Here is a 20,298-nt window from a genome sequence, read left to right on the forward strand (position 1 = left end):
TTTTTTTGGTTTTTCTCCGGTACCGGGAACTGAACTCACGACCTTGCACTTGCCAGGCAGGCGCTTTGCCGCTGAGCTAAATCCCCAGCCCCCTCCCCAGATAATTTATTTAAATGTCTTTATCCCATTGATTTATTTCTTTTACCATACTATAATTCACATGAGTGTGTTGCTCCATATTTCTACCAACACTGTTGTCAGTACTTTTAATTTGAACCACTGGGTAGGTGTATATGGGTATCTCATCGTGACTATGATTTACATTTCACTAATGGCTAAATAATTTGAGGAACTTTCGTAGTGATTTGTCATCTATTGTATATGTCTTTAGTCAAGTATTACTATTTTCCCAGCATGTATATTTCCATTCTCTTCTGTGCTTTTCACATAGAAAATCTTTCAAATTTTGAACTTCATGTCTTTTTTTATCTTATAGACTATAACACTGGTGCTGTTTTAAAACTGTTCTCACAGTCCAGATCATGAAAATATGCTTTGTTTTCTCCTGAAAATTTTATAGTCTTATGTCTTATATTTCAGGTTTAGCTTTATGATCCATTCCTACTTAATTTTTGTGCACTATATGAAGTTAATATTTTGCTCTATGTGTATTGAATTGTTCTGAGACCATTTGTTGAAAAGACAATCTTTTAAATACTAAAAGATTTTCACACATACAGTATGTCAAAACATTTATGTAGATTTGTTTCTTGGCTCTAATCTGTTTCAGTGACTTACATATTAATTGTCTTGATATTAAGTCTTGGAATCGTATGTTGCATTTTCTCCAAATCTGTTACTAAAGTTACATCATATTTCTTTTTTATTTGATATAGATGTTAGAATTAGCTTGTCTCAAAACAAAGGAAAATCCTAACAAAGTTTTCATAACTATTGTGTTACTTAACAAATTCACAGATCAATTGAGCAAGAGTGAGTCTGGTTCTTCATATATAAATTTAAAGGATATTTTTCTCCATCGCTTATCATTGCATGATCCCACTCAAACTTTGTAGCCAGAAGGGAGACATTTTAAAATTATACCACAAGAAGAAGACCACAGGCAGAGACTTTAGAGCTACCACTGAAAACTGAAACAATAATTTTAAAAGATAATGAAATACAAGGTTAAATAAACTACACGTCATTTATATTGAACTTTGTCACTAGACTTGAGCAAGTGTAATGCTTATTCTGAGGACTTAGTATCTATATTTTTCATGAAATATAACAATAATCAAGATATGATAATAAAGTAATTCATCAAATCAAATTATCAATAGTACAATAACTTGTAATTGGTAATTATTAATAACAATATTACTATTACAATATTAATAATAATAAAATATTAGAATATTAATTATTACAATATTAATAACAATAATACAATAAACTGTAATTGGTAATTATTAATAACAATATTACCAATTCTTGCATTTGTTTGGAAAGTTAAAATTTCCAGGTGGAATGTGAAGTTTAATTTGTTTCTTAAGAAAACTTCCCAGTGTCAGTCTGTTCATAAATATACAACTAAAAGAATTCCCTTTAAAAGTTTACTAATAGGGGCTGGGGATTTAGCTCAGTGGCACAGCACCTGCCTGGCAAGCACAAGGTCATGAGTTTGATTCCCAGTACTGGGGGAAAACAAACAAACAAACAAACAAACAAGAAAAGTTTACTAATAAATGATGATTTAATTTTTTGGAAATGTACTGTTCATTATTCTTTGGGCTGTGACCATGACGATGTGATGACATTAGATGGAACAAACAAGTGTGGATCAACAAGGCCTTCAGCATTTGGAATTCTGTTGAGAACAGATTAGAAGTCTCAATGACTGCTTTTATTTACATATTTCAGAAGAACTCTATATCATTGTATTTACTGGCAAGTGAAAGCCCAGGTTACTCATTTCACAACTGGAAGAGAAGTAGAAGGTGGAGGAAGAACCAACAAGAACAGAAGATAGGGTAAATATTTACATGTCAACAAGGGATGGAGACCAATTGGATTCTTTTGTGCCCTGCCCATGGTAAAGCTACAAAGAATACACCAAAAAATCAAAACAGACCTACCGTGCAATCACTTAGAATGAAGTCTTCATGATACAGTATGTAATTAAGCCCAGGAACTTGTTACCACAAGATTTTATTCAAATAAATAATTTAGATCAGAAGATATGGTAAACACAATTTATAGAAATTTCAATGCTTGGAATTTGGAATGAACAAAATGTCAAATGCATGAAACACAAATGACTTCAGCTTTCAGGGAGTGGCTGGCATATTTTAGGATAGGTAAGGAATTTTCCTTGACTTTGACCAATTGCTACCCCCCTCTTTCCCCTTTTCATAGTAGGACTGCAGATCTACCAATATTACCAAGCCCTTTCCATTAGCATTCCATTAACAAAGAAATTTTTCTTTTGTTCTCAGTCTAACACTATAGCTTAAATTTATCCCTAATACCTCCTCAGTGCCTCTCATGTGGAAGCTGTCATTTCCTTTGTGCCCCTTAATTTAGGCCAAAGGAAGAAAATAAGGTCTGTCTTCTGCTTTTGACATAATTTTCAGGATATTTTTGATCACTTTCTTTTATAAACTACTCTTCCTCCTGTATAAACTACTCTTCCTCCTTTAAAGTTCTAAGCTTCTATATTCCTTTTTCTTTTGAGAGTGTTTCACTAAGTAGTTCAGGCTAGCCTTGAACTCACTATGTATCCCAGGTTGGCCTCAAATCTGTGGCAATCCTCTTGGATCTCAAGTTCTGGGATTACAGGCATGTACCACCACTCCTGGCTCAATTTATCTATTCCTTCTTTCCCAGCTTGATTATGGCCATCTTCCAAACTTAAAGCTATTCCCTCAGATTCTTAGAGGATTTTGGCTTCTGCACCTTCACTGTTAATTCAAGCCTGTCCCTGGCCTGCATGGTTACATTGGGATACCAGGTACTCTGTAGCTATTGTTTTTGGAAAATGGGCTGTATTTGAAAATCAGAAATTTTTACTTCCAATCATAATTCACTGGCCTTTGCGTATTCAGTATTTTCCTTAGTCGTATTTAATATCTTGGCTTCTAGTAAAATGATGTCCAAAGTCTTACCGTCCATCAGCTCCTCTTAGTTTCTCTGCTGTGTAGCCTGTAAATGTTCCTCACAAAGAATTTCAGGGTGGGAAGTGCATGGCTGATGTCCATGGTCCTGAAACGATCTGCTCTCGGTAAACTGTGACGAAGGTCATTTCTTTTTTATAGCAAGCTGTGCTTTATCTCAAATTCTTATTCTACCATTTCGTCTGCACTCTCATTGACACCACATCTTAACCTATCACATCTGCATACATAGTTCCCAGCAGAAACTGCCCTCAGTCCTGCTCTTGGGCTTACAGATATTGCTGTAGAAAATCCCATAACTTTACTACCTAGTTTCCAGAACTATTTCATTATTAGTCACAGTCAGTCTCCTGGCCATTCTACCTTTATAAATGTGTATTTGCATTATGCTTGACATTTATTCATTTATTTACTTAGTACCAGAAACTGAATTCAGGACCTTGTACTTGCCAGGCAAGCACTGTGCCATTGAACTATACTATGCTTATCCTTTAAATGTAGGAATTTCCCAAGGCCTCTTCACTGGAAAATAAATATATTGTTTTCTTTTCTACATTCTCTGGAAATTTCATCCATGGTTTTCACTGACGTTCATGTGTCAAAGACCTTCAAATAGCAAACTGTATCACAACTACTTCTTTTATACACAGACATAAATTTCCTCCCATGGACATCTCAAATGCAGTGTATTCTAAGGAGAACTTACTATTCCCTTGCTCTCCATCATGCATACCCCTGCTGGATTTTCTGTCTCTGCTAATAACATCATCGTCCATCAGGGCAGCAGAGCAAGAAATGCCTGCAGCCCTCATCACCAGCTTGTTATGTACTTTCATTCCAATGAGCTTTTTTTTTTTATAGAGTAATTTTTTAAATTTAAAGATAATTTTAAAAATAATAAAAATGACCCAGAATTTCAAAACAAGATGATAAGAAATGAATAATGATTATTATATTGCATTTTGTTATCTTCAAAGAAGTTGCTCAGATTACCAAATGTAGGCATGCAAAATTGATTAAGCATTAACTCTTCTTTTCAATGAACCAATAGGAATTATTAGTACAAGTATCTTAGCTATCTTGTGTATATATGTACATATTTCCCTTCCTTCTTTCTTTCTTTTCTCCTTCCCCTCATCCCAGTTGTTCTTTCCTTTTGAGCAGTTTCTTTCCTTTTCACAATATCTAGTGTACATTTTGGGTTTTATTTACTGTTTCAGGTTCTTATACTAGGGAGATAATACAATCTTTACATATGTGGGTTTGATTTACTTCACGTATGAGTATGTTCTCTAGTTGCACCCATTTACCTATAAAAGCCTCGAGTTATCTTTCTTTATAGCTGAGTAGTACTCCATCGTATAAAAATGCCACATCTTTTTTATCTATTCCTCAGTTGATGGGCCTTTGGGTTGTTTCTAAGATTTATTTATTACAAGTTGTGCTTCCATAAACATAGGTGCACATATATCACTGTGATATGCTGTTCTTAATTCTTCTTGGAAAATACCCAAGAGGGAAATAGCTGGGTCAAGTGGAACCTCTAATCCTAGTTTTCTTGAGGCATCTTCACACTGATTTCCACAGTGGTTGTACCAGTCTACACTCCCACCACACACCAGTGGGCTTTTATTCATGCTACTTCCTCTTTTGGGAGTTATTCTTACCTTATTTTTCCAAGATTTAAATAAAAATTCTTCGTTCATTTTTCAGACTATTACAAATTCCTGCTGCTAATTAATGATTTCTTCCTCAATGATTCTGTTTACTTGCTTTTCTGCTCTCATACTTTCAGTTTACCATTAGTCATTTCTTCTCACTTTTATTAAGCCTATATAATACCAGCCACTGTAATATACGTGAAAGAAAAAGAAAGGAGCAATGAGTCTTTGTTTCTCTCCTGAAGGAGTTCGTTTCTCAGTATCTAGAATATAATAGCTTTACCATGAGAATCCATATGTTCATTTCAAATGATTGAACTCTGTATAAAACATCAAGATTTAAAAAGTCTTGAATAAATAAAAAATGTAGTTGAGAAGCTACCATGAATTAGATTAGCAGTCATATGATATCAAAGGTATGTGGGAAAAGTTAGCTTGAGTATGATTGTAAGAAGGTTATGCTCTCCTATAATTCTTTTTAAAATTACTCCCTAGATTTGAAAAAAATAATGACTTTGGGTCCACATAGACCACTTTGTCTTATTTCTAAGGCTTTTGTTGGAAAAAGTGAACATTTTTATTTATTTTATATTACACATTTAAGTAGAAACTGACTATTAGTTCATTTGGGGAAAATAACAGAATGTACTTCAGATAAAATCTGTAAAGATAGAAAATTCACTACTAATAGTAAAGAAAACTCAAAACGTTTTGGGGTCATATGGAGGTTTGACAGCCCCCTAAAGTGCCTATTTATTATTGTTCATTTAACTGAGGCAGGGAAACTAACAAAAAGGTGTTTATGCATAGGTGACTATAGGTACATTGCATGAGTAAAAAGACAAGCATCTCTGAAAAGTCTCTGATATTTGCCTGGTCCTAATATAAGGATCAGGCAAAGGGAACATTTTGATAACAACTTCTAGAAGATGCACGCACAGTAAGCATTCTGGCTAGACTCTTGGCAACAGTGTATAAGAGTGCAGAAGGGAACTTCTACCCTCCTTCTCATGGTACCAAGTGATAGTGCTGACCCTGGGAGGAGGCTTGTATGTATGAGGGCACCAGAGAATAGTATTCTTGGCAGAGACACCGTGCTGTTTGGAGGCTAAGAATAGGGGTGAGGAGTCTGAAAATGTAAAGAAAAATAAGGAAGACACGTGTGGTGGCTGTAAACTAATGAGGCAGCTCTTTTCCTTGGTGACCTCAAGCATCATGGGCTTCAGCCCTGGGCAAGAAAGTGAGGACAAGACAGTAAAATTTAGATTATTACCACTCATGTGACCTTTTCTGTACTTGTGAAGTTTAGCTTATCACCGTGTGGTAAGGGAGAAGACAACATGACATGCTCATTCCCATGGCTGAGTTTCCTTGTTGTATTTACGTCATACTGGGACTGCTTAGTTGTAAATAGATAGTTGCAGACCCAGTAGTGGGAGGGATTTCTGACTTGAAACGAAGACGACAACATGATGAGTACACCTTTAATTAGGGCTGAGTCTTGGTAATTCCAGGAGGATTACTCTGTTTGTGTGGCATGTGGATCCCTCGCCTTTAACCCGCAGACCATTTCATCACTTGAAGGTCCTTTATCTCTACAGTAGGTAAATTGTAGAGAATTAGTGGAATTAAAAGTATTTTAGCTCACTCTCATCAATTTTCACTGTAAGTAGAGTACAAAACACACAAAATCCATTTGTAAACTTCTGTTTCCTTTTCCATTAGAAAGTTTACTGCAACTGATAAATGAAAAATAGCTTGGAGGATTATTTGTTACTTTATTTTCTGTACTATAATGTGACTCATAAACCATCATGCAGGTGAACAATAATCACTATTTGATTTTAGATAAGCTAGGAAGATCTCCTTCTTGGGAAGGAGGTAGTTGATTGTACCACTTAATTCCGAAAAAAGGCCATCATTTTGGTAAACATTGGCTATACTTTAAAAAACTGGTCCAGAATAACCAGTATTGCAATGTTTTCTGTACACAGTAGTGAAGGTGGAGCAGCACACCATTCAACACTGTGATGTTGAAGCCATGACTAGAATGCATTGCTGCCCCATTGTGGCATGCTCTGATGGCAAAGATATAAGTGACCAGTTGGTCCCATCTACCTTTGCTTACATCTGGTCACTTTTCAGGAGGCAAATCCAGCTCAGTGATCTCCAGCCTGTGATACAGCAGGGTGGATCTGGGTGGTACAGATGTGGCTTCCTATTGCCAGGTCAGAAGGGTGGAGGAGAGGCTGGCAGGATGACAAGAATGAATAAACACCCCAAATTTCAGCTGCTATCTGAAGCTTCTTAGCTCAGGTAAGCATCTAGGGAGGCCAAGTGAGATAACTAACCTGACAGATTTATGGGGTGGAAATTCCCAAGCCAGACCAAATTTGGAAGAAGGAGGTGCAGAGAAAGACAGAAAACCACAGTGAAGTCAGTCAAAAAAGGTATCTGATAAACATCTCACTTTGAAGAATGATAAAAAAAACATAGTACTAAATTCTATTTTAGGCCATTATGTCAGGCAAATTTATACAAGATAGGGTAAGAAAAATGGGCCTATAATTGATCATTGACAAATTATAATATTATTAGATACCAAGCAGAGTCACAGCTGCCCCTGAGCTCTGATTTAGTCTACTGAGGTCTCTTTACTGTACCGATGCTCCATGGTTTGAGTTAGGCTGATAAATACTATTGGACTTCAATTTATTTAGCTGGTTACATAAACACCATCATCATGGAGTTGGGAAAACCTCTTCAAATGTGATTCACTTGCAGACTGAATGAACCACATAATGACTGCCTTAGTCAGGTACTATTTTGAAACCTGGTGGAAAGCTCTATGGTTTAAGTTTCTTTAGAAGCAGTGCTGTGTCCTGAGTCACAGGGAAACCATCCGGAGGCAAAGTCTAAACATTAATAAGCAGGTTCTTGGACAGAAGAAAAACACGTGTGATGAACTTTTAGGACCAGTTCTAAGGTTTTTAGAACAAAACAGTTTGGAAATGCTTATGTTAGTCCATTAAACAATAAATCAGCTTCCCACCTCTGCCATTCTTTGTCATGTCTTTGAATGCATAAGGAAAATTTTAGGGTTGAACACTACTCAGCAGTGTGGAAACATTTTGCTTGTCACTAGAGAAAGAAGATAAGATTCTCACCCCTGCTATGTGAACATATCATTGATTTACATATTCAGATATGCTGCTCCTGTCTACTATTTCAGGTAGATTTCATTTCACTACTGAATCTCAAGAACAATGTAGGCGGTCAGTATGTATGCCCAGATGCCTGGAATCCCCCACAGTCATTTTTTGGAGGGATTCCTGTACTAAGAGACAGCCTGTTTCACCACCCACAAATCTGCTCAGGTTTGGGTGCTGCATGAGGACATACTGTGACTCCAAGTTTCTGCCATAAGCCACATCTGTCATTTCTTCTGGGCTTGTTTGGTGCCCTATTACTTGTGTATCCTTGGCTTAGAATCCCAGCCTGCCTTCTGTCAAAGCAAGATCTCAGGGTTGGAGCACTGATGAGTTATATAAAATGTGCCATGACACTGCTTCTGAAGAATTAGACTTCTTTATTTTCTTGCTGACTTTTTAAAAATTAAGAAATACAAATTGAACACATAAATATGCATTCAATATGTACATGCAATTTAGCAGATATACCATTTCAAGAATCCCTCCTTCCCCATTCCTTCATTAAGAAAACCTCCCTTTCCACTGGAGGGAACAAAGGCAATCACTTCCTTGACCTGTGTGTCCACCTTTAAAAACATCCTGAAAAACACACTTTGCTTAGTTTGATCTTTTCATGAGGAATCACACTGTGTGCCTTCTTTTCTGATACATTTGGGTTCTAAATCTCACCCCTATCAGTGGCATGAAAATACACGTCTCTGTCTTGGAGATTTCGGGCATCAGTAAGCAGAAGGTGCCATATTGGGGGTGAGAAATACCTTCACAGTGAGAGTGGAGTAATGGTGTCCCAGTGGGGAACACAGTTTGGGAGTATATTAGATGAGCAAAGATCTTGTCAGAAGCTCTGGGAACTGTACCTGAAGGGAGAAGTTATATGCCCATGAACATATAACCAGGTCTGAGAGAGTCCCGGGATGCTAAGCCCAACAAAGTTACGGGTCAACTTGAGGAGCTGATAACACTAGTCCTTCCCTCCACACATCACCCTCCACGTAGCTCAGCCACCTGTTCTCCCTGCCCTGCCCTGAGCTTTGAGCTTCCCTTCCCAAGTGCCCAATCCTCCCAACCTTCCCACAATTAAATCCTTACATAGATGCCACTGTATCATTTTCCTGAGAGAGAAAGCACTATCTCGTGTGATATTAGTGGCAATCCTCAGATTTTGGAAAGTAAGTTACTACATAAAAATGGCTAAAGTGGGTAAGTTTCTTATGCTGTATGCTAATAATATATAATACACTGTAACAAACACAAAGTGGTGGTGCAGAGACAGTAGAAAGGGGGAACTAAAATTATTGACAGGCTATTCTATAAGAAACACCGTGTTCTTGATTACACATGTAATTAAAATTGGTCTAAATTCTTATTTTACAAATGAGGAAGAAAAGGACACAGAGAAATTCACTTACTTATTTAAGATCACACAACACAATAGTCTTAGTAATTTATTCATTATTTTACTTGGAGATTACAGGTAACCTGCATAGTGAGGGGTGCTGCAAGATGAGGTCACAAAACCTACCATACAAAACGAGCCTTGGGGCTGGAGGTGTAGCTCAGTGGTAGAATCCTTAGCTAGCATGTGTGAGGTCCTCACTTTGATCTCCGGCTTAAATAAATAATTAACCCCTGATGCTCCTCTTTTCCTCTCTGCTTCCCACTTAACAGGAATAATACCACTCAACCACTTTTAATGCTACTTCCTGTGTCTTCCCAAACACCTAATTAGCATGCTAATGTTTCCTTTTTTTGCTTTTTGCATCTTGAGACTCCATAGATTTTTATGTAAAGATGATGTCCATCTCAAATAGGCTTTTCCCCACTAGTACCTTTAGGATCTCTTCCTAATCTCCCTAGAGAAATATACCTTATATTTTATTTACCTCAACATTTAATATTTAAATCATTATAACAAAGAGAATTGTATCTGCAGCTGATCTATAAAATATGCTATGATATATTTTGCAATATAAACTTTGTTTTTTCTGGAATTAATAATGATAACCTTTCAATGTATTGTCTTTCATTTTTCCCATGACTAATATATTTATTTTCTGATGGAAGTAGCTATCTCTCCTTACATGTGCAATATACTCAAACACATCTGTCTCTCTGAGATGACATTCATCATGCAGAGCTTAACATCATCAAAATATTCAATTTAGCATTGAATTACACAATTAAAATGAAGGTGGCCTAAGCAAAGGCTCGCAGGAATAATGTGTAAGATAAAGCCAGAAACATTAAGTAGAATAAAATTCTACTTCTTTTGAAGGGGTCAGCTTATCTACCACGTTCAAATACAGTACTTCCCACTTCCCAAGGCAGAAATCATGCTATTGATCACACACACACACACACACACACACACACACACACACACATACAAACACACACACGGAAGATATAATCAATCTGAATTCTTATTTTATGGAAGAAAAAATGCACATTCTCCTCCAGAACTTTGTTTTTTTTTTTTTTGGGTTTTCTCCGGTACCGGGAACTGAACTCACGACCTTGCGCTTGCCAGGCAGGCGCTTTTGCCGCTGAGCTAAATCCCCAGCCCCTCCTCCAGAACTTTGTTCTCTTCAGATCTCTAGGATTGCGCTGATACTCCTTGATAATGAACTTACAGGTGCTAGAATATGAAAACTTGAAATAGGAGCTGTGTTGTATTGTTAGATACCAAAATTAGAGCGTAGGAGGGAATTGAACAAACAAGTAATGAAAATCAGCAGACTAATTTCCACATATAAAAAATTCCAGTTGTGTCACAATATAGGGATATCTACATATATTAAACAAAAATGCCATGAGATACCAAGTAACATTTCAGTGTTCACATTTCATTCACTAAAAGTATCTATTTTGACTGCTCTGAATTAGAGGTTTAGCTGATACTCTACAAACTTCTTTAGACTTGCTCTATAAGGACCTGAAAATGATCTCCTTGTGATGGCATTATTTAAAACTCTCATGGTCATCAAAAAAGAAGAAAGGGAGTGTCTGAGTCAGAGGCTTTATAGTTCAGAGTAACGCAGGGAGCTCTTCCAGACTCACCCAACCAGCTGCCAACTTCCTCTATGAAGACAGTAAGGTAAACATTTCTAATGCCCAAAATGTCATTTTGGGGAGAGGGAGAATGACAGAGGTGGGGGAAGAACTGCATAAATCTTGGCTACTTCTTTGTACTCTGTATCTGAGAAATTCTACTCATTCAACTATCACCATCATTGCGTCCTATTCCCTTTACCTTATAGCTTATTCAGGACTGACTTTAAGAATATCATACAACATAGTACAGGGGATAAGGTACCATTCAAAACTTCATATCCCATCTGCAAATAGATAAATAAGGAATTATGCACAAATCTTTCCAGTATTCTTATTTAAGGCACTCTATGTTGGGATACACTAATTTTTGAGAATATCATTGAATGTGCTTTCATAGTTTAGTGAGGTACTCAGCTGAGTAGAGGTTTATCAAAATTTGAAATGTTTCAAAAAGAAATGGAAAGATTTAAAAATACTTCTGTAGAGCAGCAGCGATCTTTATAGCAACACATTTGATTACCGATAAAAATAAAAAATTACTCACATTTCATAGCTATTCGTTCTCTTCTAATACGTATATTAGTACATATAAAATCTTTAACAGTGCACGTGAACTATGATTTTCTCGGTACAGTCAGAATTACCCTAGGTGGATAATATTTTATTAAATTTTTAAGACTTAAAATTTATCAATAGATATAATAAATGTGTACCTATGAAATATTATCATTATAATTTCATGTTTCATTGAACATGTTTTGCACCTGGTTTTTCTTTGCACTTTATTTTGAAAATTATTTTTCTTGATTTTTTTACTAGACCTTTATAGGAATGCTTGGGTGAAGAGATATGCATTTTTTGTTGTTTTCATACAAATAGTATGTGGACTATAGGAAGGAAAGGGATAAAATAACTCTCGGGTTGAAATATACTGTAAGTAACCAAATAGGCTTCAGGCTACCGTGGGCTTTCAGGTTCTCAACTCTGAAGCTGGAATTTAAGAATTTTTGTGAGTATAAGTTAATTTGTACTCATTGAAAATTATGAACCAATTGCCTCCTTGTACATTAAAATATTTACACAAGAAACATCATAAAAGTGTGGTATAGTTTGGTAAAATGAAAAATTATATCATGAAAATCAAGTTCTTTTACGACTTGAAAAGAATTTTTCTTAGCACTCTGTCTGGACAGTGGCATACTGGGCATTACCACACTGATGTCTTCTATAGCTTCTATAGCTTTACTCTATATTTATTTTTCTCACCGGGATCCAAGTCATTTGGAATTTGGTGGTTTTTAAATTTTACTTTATTTTTGTTCACGTTTTGTTCATTTAAGTTGCTGTGAAAATAATTATATGGGAAAGAAAAATCACAGTTTTGGTCCTCTTCTAATTTTTCTCATCTGCCTCATTATGAAACCTTGGGGCATAGAATAACTAATTCAGCCTGAAATAACGCTATTTGCCAGCGGGGTTCAGACTTTTATCAGATGAGGAGGGAAGAATCTTGTTTTCATTGCTAAAAACTACAGTGCACCTGGATAGAGAAAGATAATAAAAACAATTATGTAGACAATTATATTTTTAGAATTTATTTTCAACATCAGTGAACATGTCCATACAAATGTGTTTCAGTATATAAAATCGAGCATCACTTATCATTCTAACAGTTAGGGCTTGAGAATTTATATTTGTCTAGGAATGTCTTGGCTCAGGTTTTTATGGAATAATTTTTATTTAGTATGATTTCTCTGCCACAAAAATTATCTTAGGTTAAAAAAAAATCTCAAGGCCAGCCTCAATTGCATAGCGAGACCCTGTCTCCAGAACAATAAAATCTCACCCCCTGTATTTGTTCATACAAATTTCAGTGTAGCTTTTCTTTCATGAATATGATAGTTGTGAGGAAAGTTATCAGGATAACTGAAATTTAGAAAATGAGAATTTATGATTATTACTTAGAAAATAATTAAATGATACTGTTGAAAAAGCACCACCAAATGGATAAAATAGAAAGACACAAGTTTTAAATAGGAAGAATTGAGGCTTTACCAAAACATATGTACCTTGAAGCATGTTTTTGCATTTTAGGATATAATACCACCAGGTAGCTTCCAGATCCCCACTGAACTATACAAAAAGGTCCTCAAACAGTCACTTAAAAAATCTTTCTAGTCTTATTTTAAAGGACCTAGTCCATATAATATCAATGCGTTGAAATGGACTTGCAATCTACTTAACATAAGTTCTACTGTAAATATTTGGAAAAGATTATTGTGGTTTTGTTTTTCCAGTTACTGTCTAAGACTGATTCATTTCATCTAGCACAGTCTATAATTTTCAACAACCGATATGAAGTCTTGGAAATCTTTTTGAAGGGAGAGCTGTCCATCATATAGTTTATTCTTAAAAGTCATGAATTTCTTACTACTAGTAAGTTCAATATAAAAATCATATATGCTTCATTTTCATACATTTGATTGTATGTTTTTACATTTTGATCTTATTTTTTCATATTTTAGAAGCAATACTCATTTTTCAAATCCAAAATGGGATTTAAGTCCCTGAAATTTTTGGAGGCCTTAGGGACTGCCAGTTTTACTCGCCATTCAGAACTTCCTTGGACCCACTGACTCTTGCCCCACACCACCAACTTTGTTTCCCTCCTGGTCTTTCTCTTGTAGCACAATGACAGCAGCCATTGCTGTGTACCAGGAATTGCTTGGATTAGATATGAAATCAACTTAATATTTTTCTGAATAAGTTTTATTTTATTTACTTGTTTGCTTATTTACCCATTTATTTTGTGGTTCTGGAGATCACACTCACAGCTTCATGCATGTTAAGGAAGCACTCTGCCACTGAGCAACTTCCACCCCCATCCCGGGTAGCTTTTAAAAGAGTACAGATTTTATTTCTTGGAATAAAGAGTGTACAGGTGTGAATGCCTTTTTTTCTAACCTTATGTTTCTCAAGTGTAATTGAAGAATGGGTGTTCCAAATGGAAGAAATAGACTTTTACCCCGGGGAACATTATTTACAGCTTCATGTCTCAGTTACATTCCCAGGGCTTGGAATTTCTGTGAATGCCTCATATTTAATATTTTTGTCTTCTGAAACAGAATAGGATATTACCATTTTATAGAAAATAATAAATATAGCAGCTTCAATTCATTGAATGTCTATTATGAGAATAGTTATTAGGTTTTTAAACTCAAGGTCCCATTTGATAAAAATGGGAAAACTTACTTCAATCTCATTTATAATTTTATTGATTTATTGTTTAAATTAACTTTATTGGTACATCTTTGATATGCACAATCTTCACACTCACCACAGGAAGTTTTAACTCATATACAACACATCCTAATTCTTCTTTTTTTCCCATTCCCCTCCCCTCGCTTCAGCCCTTCTCATCTACAAAAGCTTTGTTCTCATTTTTCCTTCTATTCTCTTTGTTTTTTCTTTTCTCTTTCTTCCCTTACCCCTCCACCTTGCCTTGTTCCTCCTCTCATTTGAACATTTTCTTCCTACTTTCCAGTATCTATCATCCAGGACATTAATTATTTGTGACTGCACCTGTGTGTACACAGTGGCAATCCAGAACAATTTCATTGTTAGACTACATGTTTCTTCCACTTTGGGACGCTCTTTCTTTTCTACACTGCCCTCCTCCAAACCTGACGCCTAGTACTATGGTGTACTCCTCTTATAGCGTGGAAGGTAGAGAATAGCAGGATTTTCTTTTGATCATCATTATGCTAGATCCCATAAAAAGATCATCTCACTAAATGACCTGAACCTGAGAAACTCAGAAATTAAAGACAACACAGGTCATACAACTAGTAGCAACAATCTTGGGACTGGGCCTGATGGGATTTATGACTCTTGGAATTGTCATAACATGAGATGTATACACAATGTCAAACGTTCAAAGTGAATAATTTGGAATATTCATGCAAGTTTATTTAGGCTGAGGCAATCCTACTTGTTGTATTGGGTTCACTTTGTGGACAAAATCTGAAAGAAATAGCAACTTAGATCTCTGAAGAATTCCATGGTGGTGGCACCCCTCTATATGTCAGGAACAACACTGTGAAATTCAAAGATAACCTTATTTTCATCTTCAAATTTAAATTTGCTACTGCAGCCTGGGTTTTCTAGTAAGCAACAGACATCTTGTGTTAGAAAATCTTGAGCATGTTCATAATGCACACATATTTTCCATTTTAAAATGTCAGAAAATGGTCTTAGAAGAATAAACACATGCACAGAACTAAGGATGAATTATATTTAACATTAGCATGTTCTTTTAAAGATTTAGAATAAGTGATTGCTCCAAGTATTAAAATGTGTTATGTACATATACCAACTCCCCACAGGAATGTGATCATTAAGTACTACAAACATGTACTAGTAAAAAATAAAATTTGAGAGCTTGGCTTGGTGGCACATGCCTGTCATCCCAGTACTTGAGAAGCTGAAGTAGGTGAACTGGCATGAGTTTGAGGCCAGCCTAGGCTACATAGTGAGTTCAAGGCCTGTCTGAATTACATAGCAAGATCCTGTGTCAAAAAACAAAACAAAACAAAAACAATAAAAAAAGAAAATTGAAGAAAAAAATAAAACTGCTTTTGGTGTACAAAAGAAAAAGAATGCATATGGAGACCATAGTGGACAAAAATAGTAAGGAAGTAATGTGGTAAGCCTCTAAATTTTATTAAATTTATAGACAATTTAGAAAGCAAAGACTATTAACACCTTGAATAGGCTGTCTAGTGTTATACTGCTCGCTGTAAATTGTTTTTACTCTGTATCTGTTCAGAAATCCGGGGTGTCTTGAGAAATAGCAAACTCCTGAATGTGTCTGCTTTGGGTTCAAAAAGAGGCCTCTCAAAGGCCACTGAGGACAGAAATGTCCAGACAGAAAAATGCACCCTGGATAAAAATAGCAGAGAAAGAGAATCTTTGTGCTGAAGAACAGCAGTGTGAGACGAGTGTATCAGAGAGATTGTTGTAGAGTGTTAGTAAGGAATATGCTGGGACAAAGGAATTTTTTCTTTCTTTTTTAAATGATTTGATAATTGCATTCAAGGCTGAAGAAATTAAAATTTAAAATATCTTAAACACATATAGAACTTGAATTGGACATAGGAAGTGTGCTCTGAACTAACTTAACTTCACATTGTCTCCTAGGCTGTGCCTGGTTTCACAATGGCCTCCCTTGCTGCAGCAAACGCAGAATTTGGCTTCAACCTGCTCAGAGAGATGGATAACAGTCAAGGGAATGAAAATGTGTTCTTGTCCTTTTTGAGTATCTTCACTGCTCTGAGCCTTGTCCGCTTGGGTGCTCGAGGTGACTGTGCACATCAAATTGATAAGGTTGGTCTTGGCTTTTGCAGCAAATCAGCAGACACATTGTTTTTCACACAAAAAAGTGTCAGTGCAATGGTCCCTGTGTCAATGTATGGCATTTGGAAGGCACAGGATGGGACACCTTTCCATATCTCCACAAATCCCTCTCTAGAAGGAAACACACAGCTTGAATCACTTATTTGTTTATTTATTTGTTTGTTCATTTGCTTGAAGTACTGGGATGAAATTCAGGGCCTCACGTATGCTAGGCCCTCATCCTTTGATTTTGAGTCAGGAAGCAGCAAGAATATTCCTAGGATTTCAACTCTAACCCTTTTCCTTAGTATCTTGGTTCTCCAAGTGTGTTTCCTGATCCAGCAGGGTGATCCGGAGAACTTGTTAAAAATGCAAATGTTGGGTCCCACCCCAGGGCTCCTAAATCATAAACTATGGGTATAGGGCTGGCCATATGGGTTTTAAAAAGCTCTCCAGGTACACACTCAACTTGTGAAAAGCAGCTTGAGGATATAAACATGAACAGGGAATTTAGAAGGAGATATCATTTTTGTCCAGTTTTAGATATTAGTTACCTGGACACAAATGAAACAATAGTACAAACCAAGGAATAGAAATCTACCCAAATAGTCATCACCACCACCTCGTTTTCTGTCACTTTCAAAAAGTGCCTATGAAGGTATCCCTACATACAGTCCTCTATATACTGTTATGCTCTTTGCCATACAGGGAAGTGAGATTGCCAGGGCATCTTTCCTTTTGCTTAGGAAATTACCATGGAAATCCAGTAGTTCATGAGCAGGTAAAATACCAGGTCCAGATTACATACAGAGGTCTTGAAGTCATTATCGTTTCTTCTACTTGAAGTCATTCCAGGTTCTAGTCCATGTTTTAGTCGTCATACTTTAGTATTTATTGAAGATCAGTTGTGCAGGTAATTTAAACTTGTACAATTGTTCTCTTTCTCTGCCTAGCTCAGTGTCTCTCACTGGGAGGTACTGTTAAGTCTAGTACTACTGTTTGATTAAAAGCTAGAGAAGCTTATGACTCAGCCCACAGAGTACCTCACATTAAGGGGATGGCAGTAACACAACTGAGAATGACATCTGTGCCACGCTCCAGGGTAAGCCCTACAAACCCAATCTTATTTGATATTCCTTATTTGATACTACTTTGAAGTGGCATTATCACTGTGATTTCATGGAGCGGCTGTTGGCATTCGAGCTGTGTGCTGACAGATGCTCTATCTGCTGTTTAAACTTGCTAGGCACTTCTGAAGCAGAGTTGGTCAACTTTGGCCCTGCTGGCATCTGGGCTGGATAATCCTTTGCTGTGAGGGGCTGTCCTGTGCATCTAGCAATGGAGTTTAGCAGCATCCCTGTTCTCTCTGCACTGAATGCCAGCCGTGCTCCCCCTGTCCCAAGTCATGACAAACAAAAATATCTCCAGAGATTTTATTTCCTCCAGAATCAATCCCTAGTTGAGAACAACTGTCCTGAAGCCATTGTACTGAAAGGCAACTTAGCACTTCATGGTAAAGCTTTAGTCAGTGTTTTTCTAAATAAGCACAAATGTTTTGAAAAAAATCATAAGTTAATAAAAATGTACCCATCCATGGATAAAATATGTAAAGTTTAAGGACAAACTGATTTAACTTGGTGTCATGGAAATAAATCAGGTCTTGAGTCCAAATTCTGACCTTAGGAAAATTATTATTTCATCTCAATGGGGCTTTAGGTTCTCATCTGCACATTGAAGATTTCAATTTGACAATATTCAATTAAAAAAGAAGAAAAAACCTCAAAGTTGTTACTGTTTAATGTGTCAGACAATCATGAGCAGGGTGTTTTCTACCACAGAAGTGTGCCTTTCACACAATGGCAGAAGCACCCAGATCGTACTCACCATGTGAGCTCATGCCAGGTGCAGTCTTGCAGGTAGCGTGATGAAGTTTTGAAAGTTTCCTTGATGCACACCAGTGCCTGGTATCCCATGGATCAACGATTCAAGGGAGGTAGGTCACAAAGAACTGAAAGTGCTGTTGTCCTGCTGGAGTTGCTGCTCAATATTCACTGTCCTATCAATTACTTTCATGTGTGGCTTTATAACTCTTTTATTGTTGTTGCAGTCTTCTTGAGACAAGGTTTCATCATGCAGTTCAGACTGGCCTTGAACTCACTTTGTAGTCCAGACTGGCCTCGAACTCCTGCCATAGGTGGGATAACATGTGTGCACCACCGCACCCAGCTATAACTCTTATTATGACCTCTTATAGGAAATTTAAGAGAAAAAATGTCATTATCATAAAATCATGCCCATAATTTATTTGTGTAAATCAATTTCTGTCCTTTGCAAGATGCCTTTTAGTAAATTAAATCTCAGCTCATCCCTGTCTTATTTGTTTATGACAACTGACCCTAGATACCAAGGACCACATGTTTACATTTTAGATAAACTTAAACTCAACACAATAATAATTCATGGTTTCCTCCCAAGTGTCTCTTTTAAGCACTATTATGTACATCTGATTGTCTTTTTTCTTTTCTTTGTGATCTCAAATTGTAAATTAGGGAACTAGAAATCCTTTAATTCTTCCCCCCAAATCCCAAAATACTTTTGCTTTCTGAGTAATGTTCTGGCGTAGTTTTTCTTAGCTCACTTAAAGGGCCAGTTGTTCTTTCTGAACCCTTGGCTCATTTACCGGATTAAATTCAAGAATTAGTATGGTTTGGGGCTCCGTAGAATTAAGGGACCATGAAGGATGCTTGCCACTCAAGTAGTGAAAGGCCCAAAAAAGTATATTTATATACTGATCGTATGTTCAGCATGTTTTTCATTCATCTCTAAGATTACTGTCATTTGTTATCTCCTTCTCATGTAAAAGTGTAAAGAGTTTATTTCCCCTCTCTTTTAGAGGTACTTATTCCCCTCTTCTCTCTCACATCAATTTTTTTATTGAAATATATTATGCCTATTTATATTTACCTGAAATCATGTGTTCTGATGACAATATTATTTAGAAGTTGTAAAAATTGAAATTTTCTAAAACAAACATTTAAAAATCATCATTATAGTATCATCATAGTAGATATTTTTATTCTACCAGTCTGTAAGAAGAAATAACAGTTTTGTGATTTGACTGACTGCACAGAAGAAGCCTAGAGAGAAACAGATGATCCATCGTCTCCTTTGAAAAAACACCTATAGAAAGTTTACGAAGATTAATCTGATAAATTTAGGCCAAAAAGGCAATTTCTTTTTCTTTTCTGGGTTTAATATTAACCACTCAATTCTCTTTTCATGGTGATGAAAAATATGGATCAGATTTTGTTCTATAATTTGAAAGCCAGTTGTTGTTTAGACACGGCAATGTTATATAACAGTCACCTGCAGCACCCACAGTGTTCCCAGTCTTCTGCAGTTAAATTTTTCTTCATGAACTGTTCTAAAGATCAGAAAACTGGGCTCCCCAGCTTCTGACCTCTTACTTTAGGAAACAAAGGTATAATGGAACCAATCGTGGACAAGGTCAGCAGACACAAGGCTGCCACTTCTCTTCCTCTTCTTAAAGTGAGGTGACTGACAGCAATGACTTCCATGTGCAATTTTTCCTTTTCATTTGTTTTCTTATGTAGATGTCAAAAAGACCAAGAATGAAACAATTATAATCACATAGTTCAAGTTATAGTGGTTCTTATTTTTATCTCCTCCCTTATAGGAGTAAAAATAAATGATTCCACTGAAAGGGAAAGGTTTCTGTTGAAGCTTCCTGTCCTAATGACAGGTTACCAACTCCATAGGAGTTGCAAAGTAAAATTGATCACAAAATGGAGACAGGATTATTTAAAGGCCCAAAGTACCTTGGTGTATTCTAGTCACAAA

General features: G+C 36.3%; 1 protein-coding gene across 2 annotated transcripts in view; it reads left to right on the plus strand.

Moving 5' to 3' along the window:
- Serpinb7 (serpin peptidase inhibitor, clade B (ovalbumin), member 7) overlaps positions 1 to 20,298 on the plus strand; it is a 50,035-nt gene that overhangs the window by 13,255 nt on the left and 16,482 nt on the right. The window contains exons 1-2 of one of the 2 annotated variants that reach the window (XM_005373035.1): positions 11,033 to 11,086; positions 16,243 to 16,428. In XM_005373035.1, coding sequence (XP_005373092.1) covers positions 16,261 to 16,428 — 168 coding nt within the window. In that variant the 5' untranslated portion in view covers positions 11,033 to 11,086; positions 16,243 to 16,260. Of the gene's footprint in view, positions 1 to 11,032; positions 11,087 to 16,242; positions 16,429 to 20,298 lie in introns of those variants that run through there. The other variant, XM_013511256.1, reaches the window with a different exon arrangement.

This window comes from Chinchilla lanigera, unplaced genomic scaffold (genome assembly GCF_000276665.1).
Source record: "Chinchilla lanigera isolate Chin_1 unplaced genomic scaffold, ChiLan1.0 scaffold00001, whole genome shotgun sequence".
Taxonomy (NCBI): Eukaryota; Metazoa; Chordata; class Mammalia; order Rodentia; family Chinchillidae; genus Chinchilla; species Chinchilla lanigera.